Source organism: Nothobranchius furzeri, chromosome 11 (assembly GCF_043380555.1).
Source record: "Nothobranchius furzeri strain GRZ-AD chromosome 11, NfurGRZ-RIMD1, whole genome shotgun sequence".
Classification (NCBI taxonomy): domain Eukaryota; kingdom Metazoa; phylum Chordata; class Actinopteri; order Cyprinodontiformes; family Nothobranchiidae; genus Nothobranchius; species Nothobranchius furzeri.
In genome coordinates this window covers 35,166,294-35,179,000 of record NC_091751.1, presented here as the reverse complement: position 1 = coordinate 35,179,000, position 12,707 = coordinate 35,166,294, and the positions used below count along the sequence as shown (strand labels likewise).

The window sequence follows — 12,707 nt, the reverse complement described above, 5'->3', positions numbered from 1 at the left end:
CTTGTGAACATTTGTTTGCTGCTTCTCAGTTAAATGCTTCAGGAGTTTCAGCAACCATGTCTTCAGTTCAGCATCTGAGAGAGTTCATCAGCGAGCGCCTAGCTGCTGCTGCTGAAGAAATATTCTCCCAGTTTGAGAAAACCATCGAAGAAGAGCTGGAAGCTCAGCGCAGACTGCTGGATATCAGCTGGAAAGCACGGATCAGGCTGCGCAGAGTCACCGGTTTGTTGCCTCCGAGATTCAACTTCACGTCCTTCCGACCAGAGAGTGGGACTAGGACAGAAGCTACAAGCTAATCTGAGTCTAAATGAGTTAAAATCTGAGACAGATTAGAGCTGCACTCGTCTAAAGATCTGATTCAGATTCTCACAAAGATCAGATCTGCTGCAGTTATTACATTATTTCCTTCCAGGTGGTTGAAGACTGAGTTCAGCCTTTGTGATATTTAATCAGTGTCAGACGTAGAGAGCGATGTGCCGCATCGTTGTTCATCTGTGAAGTTTTCTCTATAATCTGCATCAGATTAAAGGTTACCAGACCAGGTTAAACCAGTGAGAGACTAGAGGAACACCTACAACAGGTTCTCCTGTGGAACGTCTCAGATAATAGGTGGAGTTGTGTTCGTTTGTGGGGCGTTGTTAAAGCGCTGCATGAAACTGATGCGTCATTAATATTAATGAACCATAAAACATAGCTCGTGTTCCTTAGAGCTCAGTAACACCTGCTCCTACGGGGCGGTGAGGTGAAGCATGAGTTGTTTACTGTTTATGAGATGTGACTCATCTCTGCTGTGAGGTGCTGGAAAATCCTGAAAGATCATCTTGAAAGTGCTTGAATTTGTTTGGGTCAAAGTGTGAGAGCCTGTCCTCCTTTTTCCTGCAGAACCTCAACAGCAGAGAGTCTACAAGCAGAACGAGGTTCTGATGGGCCAGCAGCTCTGTAACCAGGAATGGAGCTCCAGTCTGGACCAGGAAAAACCAGAACCTCCACAGGTCATAGAAGAGCAGAAGGAAGCAGAACCTTCACAGATTAAAGAAGAACCCGAGGAACTCTGCAGCTTTCAGGAGGAAGAACATCTGGTTATAAAGCAGGAGACCTTCGGAGATCCTTGTGATGACTTTGCTGAATCAGAACCCAACTGTCCTGTCGCTGAGACCCAAGTCCAAGGAGAAACCGGTTCTCCTGTTTCAGAGACTGACTTGGACCCAAACACCACGACTGTGAAATGTGGCATTTGTGGAAAAGCGTTAAGAGATGACTTCACGTTGGATAAACATCTGAAAATCCACTCAGGTGTGAAGCTCCAGGCTTGTCAGATATGCAGAAAATCTTTTACCCACATGAGTACCTTGAAGGTCCACATGAGAGCCCACATGGGGGAGAGACCCTTCTCCTGTAGAACATGTGGAAAGAGATTTTGCACCAAGAGTAACTTGTTAGTTCACCTGCGAATTCACACAGGTGAGAAGGCCTACACCTGTAGAACGTGTGGGAAGAGCTTCACGCAGATCGGTAACTTAAATGTCCATGTGAGAACGCACACCGGAGAGAAGCCCTATCCTTGTTGGGTGTGCGGGAAGTTCTTCAGCCGGGGAAGTTCGTTGAGAGTTCACATGAGGACACACACGAATGAAAAGTCCCGATAGATAGACAGACGGGGGCTGCTGCTGAGTCACCGTTTAATCTACACCTAGCTATGCAACGTGCCGATTCAAACTCTAACGTTCAGAAACGATTATAAATAAATGCAGAAAACAGCCACAAAGTGTGACGGAACATCAAAGTTACGCGTGTGGAACGGACGCTTTAAGGGACGGACGAGCAGAAAAAACCAGCGATGTGGAAACTTGTCTTTAGCTTCAGCCACAGAGTTGGACTTGCTCAGCAGGAGGATTACTTGCGACCTTACACGTTTCCATCCCGGCTGAAGAAGCCGGTTGTTTCTCCTAACCGGTCAACGATCGAGGACGGATTAACAAACTTTGCCACAACTCCCGCCTTTTTCATAAAACGACGACGCTGCTTTGCTGCAACCTGATCGTGGAGCGGGCTGCATCAGGGTCAGTCTGCGGTGCTCGTGTGGGGCCATCACTTGTTTTCACAAAGATTACACGGTGGTGGTGTAAGTGGGTGTGTCTTCATGCCGTCACAAACTTCCTTTAGCTTGAACACAACCTGTTTTTAACCCGATTGAAGCTGCGCCCCTCAAAGCTGCTACAGCAACTCGCCTGAACAAGCTAGTTTTTAAACAAACACCGTCAGTGTCCACCCTGGGACTGGGAGATCGGTGTTCAAGTCCCGCTCGGGTCATACCAAGGACACGGCGACTGAAAGTAGGGGTGGGGCACAGACCTGCCACTCATGAGCACCTGTGAAGATTGGGATGTAGATGGATCACTAAATTTACTCCTCTTTTGTAAATGATCATTAAGAGATTAAAACATAATCCCAGTCCCTTACTGATCCTCCCATCAGTCCTCTGCTACATTCGTTCCTTACTCGAGGCCTCCCAGGTCCCTAAAGCTGCTGAGGACCAGACTGCCTCGTTGTCTATCTATGAAGCACCGCTCTCCACCACAGCGCCACCTGCAGGTGGCAGCTTTGTGCTTCATGTGGATCGTTCCTAACCAGACCCAGCCACCGGCCCTGGTGATACTAGTCTAGGTCACTAGTTCTTGTGGTGTCCAGAGCGTTAGAGGTAAAGAGCAAAGATAACGTCCCGACTGGCTACAAGCTCGATGTGAGTGTGATCAGGATCTGGGTCACCTTCTTCTGTCATGTTTTCTAAACGAAGCTCACGAATCGGCTTATTAGGAGACGCGAGTTTTGTGCTCCGTCTTCAGTAACCTGGTTAATAACAGCCCAGTAGTTCAGATTCCACCTAAACACACGTGTTAAAAACGTTTTCTCTGTAGAGCTTCAGCTTTTAGCCCTGGTGGATGAAGAGTGAAGGTTGAGGGTTCAAATCCCATCTGCAGCCTTCCCGTGTGGTTAGCATTCTCTCCTCATGCACGTGCTGCAGGTTTTAGTGTTACAGTCTTGTCAATGGATTTTATTATCTCCTGTTTTCATTTATTCTTTTATTCTGCATCCATGACCCGAGTTTTATAAATAAACGTGTGTTTATCGTGCTGTGTGTGTGTGTGTTCTTGTACATACTACATACTGAGGACCATTTTGACCATTTTCCCTACAATGTGAGGACATTGTGTGTGCGTGCATGCGTGTGTGTGTAGGTAAGTTGGTATCCAGGTAGAATCATGCAGGTGTACCTGTGGCACTAAACCATCTCCTCTCAGACTCAGTGCTCTGATAGTGTGTTCTGTGTTTAGGATACAGCTATCACACACACACACACCATTGATTCAGGTTTCTACATTTGAACAGAATTAAGTAAAAGGGAGTTTTTCTCAGCCGGAATGGATAAAGGAAGGAAAAACAATAGATTAAAACCAAGCAGTTAATCTGATATAATCAGATGTAAATAAAAACAGAATATTTGTGTCATTTAGTTCTAAAGTTCATTTTAAAGCTGAGATCAGATTTTAAACAAGGACCTATGGTCAGAAGGTCCAGCTAAAACCCGAGTGATTGGTATGGAGTGTCATTTGTAAAGTCAGTCATAATCTAACGGCAATATTTTTGGTTATTTAGCATTTCATAAGAGAAAAATTTGGGAGTTCACTTTTTCGAAGTCGTATTTTCACCGTGTTTCCAAATAAATGTTTAGTTAGCAAGCAAAATATTTAATTTATTGTTAAATATTTATTTAGCAAACTAAATATTTAGGTCTGATCTAAATATTTAGTTTGTAAAATAGATATTTAATTCACTAACTAAATATTTAATTTACTAATTAAATATTTATTTTGGAACTAAATATTTAATTAGTAAATTAAATATTTAGTTAGTGAATTGAATATTTATTTTACAAACTACATATTTACATCAGACCTAAATATTTAGTTCGCTAAATAAATATTTTACTATAAATTAAATATTTAGCTTGCAAACTAATTATTTATTTGGAAACTTTAACATTTATAAATGTATGAATAACATGGTGAAAATATGACTTCGAAAATGTGAACTCCCAATTTTTCCTCTTATGATATGCTAAATAACCAAACATATTGCTGTCAGATTATGACTGACTTTACAAATGGCACTCCATAGACTGAACACTAGGGGGCGGTGTTGCTCTAACCATGGTTCTGACCCAGTTCTAAACATCCCAGTGAGCACTTTGTCAGCATGTTTTATTCATGGTAAATAAACCTAAACACCTTCAGGCTGGTTTATTTTTATACAGAACATTTATTTATGTTTCTGCTGGGAAACATCTCGTGTTTAGGTGAGGTGTGGAGAGATGACCTCAGCAGCTGTGTCCACTACAAAGCATTCTGGTCTGACAGGGACACACAGCAGCGCCCCGGCAGGTGATTTCCAGCACCTCCAGCCTGTAACAGATATCAGCCTGTGTTGCTAAATCCAGCGGCTGAATGTTTTTGAGTCATTCTGCATCATGTCAGGCTGATTTTCTCCATCTGCTGTCAGACTGAAACCAAGACGATGAAACCACACAGCAGCTTCAGCTGAGCTGTCAATCATCAGCAGCAGGGGCTGATGGGAGCTGAGGAGCTGGTAAAACCATGTGGCCCTGGTCTGATCTTGTTTGGCTTCAGCTGCATCAGAGCACCACTTCTCCCCAGGTTCACCAGAGGAAACACCACTGAACAAAATGTGTTTCCTCCCAGCTGCTGCTCTGTGCTGTCTGTGTTCAGGTGAGTGTTTCCAGCCAATCAGGAGCCAGCACACTCCACCTGGAACAAACCTTCACCTGTCTGTCTGTGTCCCTACAGCGCTGGTTACCATGGCAACACAGCTGACTCAGGAGGTAACACTGACCAGGAGAGCTGGTGAGAGTGTCTCCATCAGCTGTGGAGGAACTCAGCCGTGTGCTTATAGCTGGATATACTGGTACCAGAAGAAAGACACAGAAACATTCAAAGCTGTTCTTGGATTTGATGCAAGTAATTCAGAAGTATATAAAGGTTACGGTCATCCTCAACAAGATGAGTTCTCAGCTGAGAACAATCAGAACGGCTGTGAGTTAAAGCTAAACAAAGTCCAACAGGAACATGCAGCCTCGTACTACTGCAGCTGCTGGGTTTCTGGTCTCCACAGAGAGAGATGATCCCTGCAGGCTGAACAAAAACCTCCAGATGAACAGAAGTCAGACAGGAAGAGAGCAGCAGACCTCAGCAGCTTATGTTTCACCTCCAGGCTGTGGTCAGATCATTTCATCTTTGTTTAGGTTTAAAAGAGTTAAAGCTGCAGTGGCAAATTTGGAAAACAAAATAGACTAAAACATTTTATTGCCACTTAAATATGTTCTAACATACATGATTTTCACATTTGTCCAAAACCCTCCACCAATAACACGTTTCAGACCCAAACCAACCATCGGACCGTCCGGTTATTGGTCTCACCGAACCGCCACACTCCCCTGGGTCCTCCACTCATCACACACTCGTGTTCAGAACCAGAACACCACTGGTGTGAGAGGTTCTCCGCTCAATAACATCAGAGAAGGAGAAACAGCCGACTTCTACCACTGCAGCTGTAGGACCCCAAGGGTCCCGAAAAGTAAAAAACAATTTGAAGACATAGACAACAAAAGATGTTTGGACCTAGAAGACTGGTGTTTAGCAATATCTGATTTCTGTCTGGAAACGTGAATTTCTGGTTCCAGTGGACGCAGATCCAGGGAAGGTGGGAGGCGAGGAGCGAGTGTTCTGTGACCGAGTTCGAGTTCTAAACCTAGCTTGTTCCGTAGATTCGCAAAAGCAGCTGAGCTCTTGCCTCCTTCATTTCTTCTGCCGTAATCTAACTAAAGCTTTTGATTTGGTGTACCACTACCTGTTCCTAGACAAACTGTATTTATTTGGGTTATCTAGTTTGGTTTAATTAAATTTTCACAACTGTTGATTTTAACGGATCCTGATCTTGACTACATGAGAGGCGTTCCTCAAGGATCGTCCTTGGGGCCTCTCTTATTTTCAACCTTCATTAATGAATGACCTTTGTGTTGTTCGTCATGTTCTGTACATCTATATGCAGATGACACTGGTTAGCTAACAATAAGTTGCTTTTAACCCTCTCAGGCTCAAAATAAGTTTTGATAAATGGATGAGCAACTAAGTCCTTCCGACCACCACCAGTAGGCAAGGTGAGTTAAGTGTCTTGCCCAAGGACACAACAGCAGAATTCTCTGTCCGGAGTTGGGATCGAACCTGCAACCTTCTGATTACTGGACAACCCACTCAACCATGTTGAGCTACTGCTGCCCTGGTAGGAACACATTCTTCCTACCAATCTGTGTGTTTGGACTCTACTGAAGACACAAGCACAAAGCATCCTGACCCAAGACAAACAGAATCACCACGGGAGACACAGACAAGTAAAATACTAAGTAATGTTTGTTAACTAAGAGAGCATCTCAAGGATTTCTCTTAAAAAGTATTGAAAATGATTTAGAATTGTTTAACCCTCTGGAGACAGGAGTTGCAGATTATCAACGTTAAAACCTACCCACCTGGTTACTCCACATACGTATTTCATGAGCATTTATTAACTCAGAAGTACCCCTGACGGACTTAGTTGTTCATCCTTTTATCAAAACTTATTTTGAGCCTGAGAGGGTTAAAAGCAACTTATTGTTAGCTAACCAGTGTCATATGCTGAAGAAAGCTCTCAGCCATCCAGGCTTTGATAGAGTCTAAGCAGTGTTACGAACCCTGAGTTCCCCGGCACTCAGCTTCCACTCCGCACCATATCCTGCACCATTTTCAGGACCATGGCGAGCGCCCGGCTCCCGGGCTTCACTCACGCAGCTGACTCCCATCAGAAATCACCCAGCTGGAGCGGATAAAGATCAGCGCTGCTCAGAGAGGAAGAGAGGAGAGACAGCGAGAAGAGATCGAGAGAGACTGGAGAGAAGGACTGCTGAGAGAGAGACTGTGTTTGAGAACGTTTTGGAAAAGTGACGGTTGCCCCTGGTTGGTTTGGTTTCCACCCTCATGAGAAAAACTTTACGGTTGAGCTTGATTTTCTCTTGCTCTTAACAGAGCTGTTGGTTGTGTGGGTGAGTTAGTTCACCTGTGGACTTTTGGTAAGGCCTCCGGGCAAGCTTCCGTTGTTCCTGGTTCATTTTTAGAACCTGTGAGTTTCCGTTCTCTTTTTATGGCTCTTTAAGTTACTTTAAGCCCTCAGCATTTGTCTCCTGCAGCATAAGTTAAACTCCCCTTTTAAGTAAACAGGTTTTTCTCCCTTTGGGACACTTTTAGTTAATAAAATGACTTTCTTTGATTGTGACTTGGTGTCAGATCATTTCCTTTTAATTCTCACGTTCCTGTGTTAGGCCTCCCTGCCTCCTAGATCAGGTTGAGGTCGTAACAAGCAGGTGTGTAACAGCTGCAGCTTAGACATCACATGGGGCTTAAAGGAGATGTACAGTTGGATGTCATCTGCATAAAGATGGTAGGAGATTCCTCTGAAGGAGCTTAGGATGTGCTGAAGAGGAAGCAGATAGAGGAGGAAGAGTAGAGGCCCCAGCACAGAACCTTGTGGGACACCATGGGTAAGAGAGGTGGTGGAGGACCTAAACTTGGAGACAGCCACAGAAAAGGAGCGCTCAGAGAGATAAGAGGAGAACCACTCCAGAGCAGATCCTGATAGACCTACCCAGTCTCTCAGCCTCTCCAGTAGCAGGTGATGGTCAACAGTGTCAAAGGCTGCAGTCAGGTCCAGCAGGACCAGAACAGAACAGTCCCCTGCATCACTGTGAGTCAGAAGGTCATTAGAGACCCTAAGAAGAGCTGTTTCAGTAGAATGAGCGCTACGAAAACCTGACTGGAAGCTATCATAGATGTTATGTTCATCAAGAGCAGCTGTGAGTAGTTTAGCCACAACCTTTTCCAAGACATCTTTAAATGTCTCAGAACATCTAAACTCCTCCTTTATTTCTGCTCATGTGGCTGAAGTTACAGAGAATGGCTCTGATCTCACATCAGACTTTGTGTTCACATTTGTTGTCAAACGTCTCAAATCTGGATTCAGAAGTTTGGTTTGTTTCATTTTCTAAAGCTTGGATGTTAAATTTGGCAAAAAGAGGAAATGTGGGATCAGGAAGAAGGAAAAGAAACAGCAGATGGGTTTTTGGACCAGATTATCTCACTGTGGAGGATACGTCTTTGGTTCTGGAACCAAACTTTATGTTTCAGGTGTAATGTAATGTAATGTTTAGAAGTGTATATTTATATACTGTAATTAAATAATTTAATTACCTGATCTTGTATATTTATACAATCTAAGTAATCAATCAGAAGAGATTTATTTTTATCATCAGGGAGTTTACTTCAACACTTTGTATTGACTGAGAGACAAGAAAGAGAGAAAGTTGGGATCATTTAAGAATCTTTAATTTCTATAATTATAAATTCTTACAATCTACCAGGACTATCTCAATGATGGATGCATATGGATGTAGATGGTTCGGTTTGGTGTGGGTGTGTGTGTTTTGTTCAGAATCTCTAGGCTGAGTAGCAAATCTGGTTGTTTTGACTAGGCTACCACGAGGCTTCAGAAGCTGATGACATGAGCCGCCATTTGCCATATTTACGTACCCAGGAAGAGCCTCCCGTGTTAGATCAGGAAATGCCAGGTCTCGGACCTTCAGCGATACTGGAGCTGGTTGAAACAGCGGTCACAGCAAACAACGCCCATCTGAAGGGTCGACTCAGGTAGCATCGGCAGGCGTCAACAAGTTCACTCTTATTTTGAAGGACCGTCGTCTCGTTGACTGAGGTGAACGACGGAAAATCTCACGCTTGACAGATTTCAGCTCAAAGTAGGAAGTCCAGCTGGCCAGTCTGAACTTCTTAATGATGACGATGGAAATCCTTAGGAACTCGGATGTCCTGGAGCTGAGTTTAATATGTAACTGCTGAAAGTCGGACGTAACGTGGAACTGACTTAAAATGGCGTTGCCTTCTTTTTATATCTCCCAGTTGTTTGAGAATCTTAGTAAACCGGATTGGACTACTTTCATAAACAAACCAGATTCTGCCCTACCACAGACGAAAGTTCTGATTGGTTGAAAACAATGTGTCATGCGTTTCCATGGTAATGCATATCAGTGTGTCTGGGCAGCCCTGTTTATTCATTTAAACACATAACTCATGACATCTTTATTTCACAGATCATTCACCTGATTATTAATGATCAACAAATGCTTTGATTAGCTTATCACAAATAAAGTACTTTGATTAATCCATGAAAAGCGTTCTTCTTCTGTTCTTCTGTCTCTTCTCCTGGAATGTAAACATACTGAACCAAGCGTCCGACCTTGGCGGTGTTACTGTGTGAAGGGGCAGCTGTTAAGGGCAGACCATCATGAATTCTCTAACGCTACACAGGTAAGAAAATAAAACAATTCAAGAATCCATGAAAACATGAATACTTTCTGAACATCTGAACTTGTGATTTATTTTAGCAAATATTTGTTTTGTTCCTGAGTCCTTCCCTGACATCATTATTTAAATTATTTTATGTTTTAAAATATTAAAAATATAAATAATAACTTTTACATTCTAAATAATTCTGGTTTAGACGTTTAATTAAAACAAATCTAATTAGAAATAAAACCAGAGAAAGAAACAGCAGACGGGTTTTTGGACCAGACCCTCTCACTGTGGAGGATACTGGAACCCAATCTTTGGTTCTGGAACCAAACTTTATGTTTCAGGTAAGAACAAACATTTATTTCCTCTCAGCTGTTTTATTGCAGAAGTTAAAATGTGTTTAAAGTTTCAGATTTGACTCATTAGTTTTTTATCTTTAGTGGAGAACTCATCCTGCAGCTGCCGTTGCAGACGAGAAGATCCTCCATCTGACTTTTACTTCTGCAGTTATGGTCGGATTAGTGACTAAACCTGGATAGTTACTTCATTATCTCAGAATTAAGGTCAAATTATGATAAATTATAATAAAAGTATCAAAGTAAAATTACTCAGAGGTATTTTAAACCAGTGGCTCCTAAAACCTTTTGTATCCTCAAACCAGCAGAGCCAAAAACCTGATTAATAAGACATATTTGATATAATTATGACACATTTAGGTCTGTTTATGAATTTGTTGTAATCACATAAACTATATAAAATACATGTTTATCATTTCAAACATAAATGTAAATACTATAAAAGCATTAAACATAAACACTCAGATTATTTTAATATAAAAGAAAATATATTTGTTTTAGGTTTATTTAACGCTTTGGTGATTATAGAACAATTAAAATATTAAAAATCAAATACAAACTCTGGTGAAATTAGAACAATTTTAAATACTTTAAACATTAAAAAGGTTTGAAAACAGAGTTTATTACAAACATCTTGACGTTTGCTCCAGAGACAAAAACAATCATAAATTAAGATTTAATGTTGCGACATTAAACATTTTCTATTAAATTATATTAAACTGTTTAAATTTAACTTAAATAATTTTAAAAAATTGTTTAAAATTTATTTTACTTGACTGTTTTTTTATTTTAATGATTCTTTTGCTTACCATAAAATATATTTTCATACATTAGTTAAAACAACTTTCATGGAGTAATAAATACATTTTTGTATTTTATTCATTCATAAATAAAACTAAACAGTTAGCTAAACTGTCATGTTTGAAGGTGGCTTATTGACCCACGACATGAAGAATCACCACAGGAGACAGAAGGAAGTCAGCGATGAGATTTATTTTAGGCTTTGAGGTCAAGAGTTCATCCGAAGGTCAAGGAAAAGCTCCGCTGGGTTCTGGGAGAACAGGTGGGAGTTGTGGAGGTAATCAGAGAAGCAAACAAGCTCACGGTTTCCAGGATGGCTCTGTTTTGAGGAGGACAAGTCAGGTTTAAGGTGAGCTGGGAGGCAGAGAGGTTGAGAGCGAGAGCTGAGCACAGGGGATTAGGACTCCAGATGTTTCCAGGCGGTCAGGGACAAGCGGTGTGGCTGGAAGGCTGGTGGCAAAGCTGGTGAATGTTGCGTAGAGGATCCTGGGCGGATCAGGAGGACAGGGCAGGTTAATGGAGAGACGGGAACGGACAGAACATGTGACGTTACTCTGGTGACTCTATGTCTAACTTCAGATCAGCAGGTGGTGAAGCCCGTGGTGAGCATGTACCCTGCAGCATCCCACCTGGAGGGGACTAGCCCCCTGATGTGTCTGGCCTCAGACATGTTTCCTCCTCTGGTCCGCTTCTCCTGGAGAAGACAGAAGGAGGACGGTCCTCTGGAGGACCTGAGTCCTGATGATGGAGAGCAGCTGGAGCTCAGAGAGTCAGGACGCAGTGCCGCCATCTTACTGGTCCCGAACAGCACATATAAATACAGCTGCTCCATGCAGCATGAGGGGTGGGCGGTGGAGTCTAGAAGATTAATAAGTAAAGAAAACCTGATGATCCACAGATTCTGCTCCATGTTTACAGAACAGATCACTGATGTTCATGTGTTTCTGTCTCAGGGGTTTCTCCAGCCTCAGCTCCTGTTCCTCACCTCAGACACAGGCTGGTCCTCCTCCTGTTCTCAGCTCTGATAGTGAGGAGTCTGGTCTTCTGCTCCGGAATCTCTCTGATGATCATCATCAGGAAGAAGGAACTGTCCACCAGCAGCTCCAACATCTGAAAGATTAATTCAAACCTCAGATTTTCTGTCTGTGGATCAGCAGGCTGAACTTCTCATAACAAACCTCGTCATGATTGGTAAAGGTGTCGAGTAAAGGGCCAAAACCCATGATAATGTTTGTTCAGATGTCCCAACTCTCTCCACTTATTTGATTTAACACAATATTCTAACTGCCTGACATTCTGAATGTGGGTTTTTATCAGCTGCAAGTCATGATCACCACAATTATTACAAAATCACTTCAGTTTATTTATAAAACGCCAAACCAGGACCAGAGTCATCTCAAGGACCTTCACACAGTACAGGTCAGGTCTTTAAGCCAATCAGTAACAAGGTTCCTGTATAAGGAACCCAGCAGGTTGCATCAAGTCACTGACTAGTGTCAGAGTCTTTACAGCAATCCTCATACTAAGCAAGCATGCAGCGACAGTGGGGAGGAAAACTCCTTTTTGACAGGAGGAAACCTCCAGAGGATCCTAGCTCAGTATAAGCAGCCATCCACCATGACTCACTGGGGATGGAGAAGACAGAGCAGACACACACACACACACACACGCACGCGCACACACACTCTGTGAGGATGTATAATTGTGACTGTCTACCATTTTGATTTGTGTGTGACCCTTTGTACACTGTGACACCAACCATGTAACATTCATTCATTCATTCATTCATTCATTCATTCATTCAAACATTCATGTTGTGCCTGAACTAATGGATGCTGCACACACAACCTTACAACGGTGATTGTTACTAAGCATTTAAATTCCAATAAAGATTATTGATAAGATACCTGAGAAGTTTGACTCCATGTACCCATACACTTTCCACTCCACAAAACACGTGAGTGCTCAGAGGTGCTCATGTGGTCCTCAAGATGCATGAAAGACACAACAATTAATCTGAGTGACAATTATTGGTGTGTCTGCAGAATACAGGATCTCTAAAACCCGACGATGGCGAGTCTAGAAA

At 42.5% G+C, this 12,707-nt stretch overlaps 2 protein-coding genes across 2 annotated transcripts; both read left to right on the top strand.

Moving 5' to 3' along the window:
* On the top strand, window positions 1-3,131 carry LOC107383729 (zinc finger protein 177). Its single transcript, XM_015956517.3, has 2 exons — window positions 1-222; window positions 883-3,131. The coding sequence occupies exons 1-2, from the start codon at window positions 57-59 to the stop codon at window positions 1,644-1,646; spliced, it is 930 nt and encodes a 309-aa protein (XP_015812003.1). The 5' UTR covers window positions 1-56; the 3' UTR covers window positions 1,647-3,131.
* Window positions 3,132-4,410: 1,279 nt separating this feature from the next.
* Window positions 4,411-12,514, top strand: LOC107383745 (immunoglobulin lambda-1 light chain). The gene is made up of 5 exons (XM_015956541.3): window positions 4,411-4,784; window positions 4,863-5,177; window positions 9,761-9,808; window positions 11,201-11,494; window positions 11,575-12,514. Exons 1-5 carry the CDS (start codon window positions 4,742-4,744, stop codon window positions 11,733-11,735), a joined length of 861 nt encoding a protein of 286 aa, XP_015812027.3. The 5' UTR covers window positions 4,411-4,741; the 3' UTR covers window positions 11,736-12,514.
* Window positions 12,515-12,707: the final 193 nt, after the last annotated feature.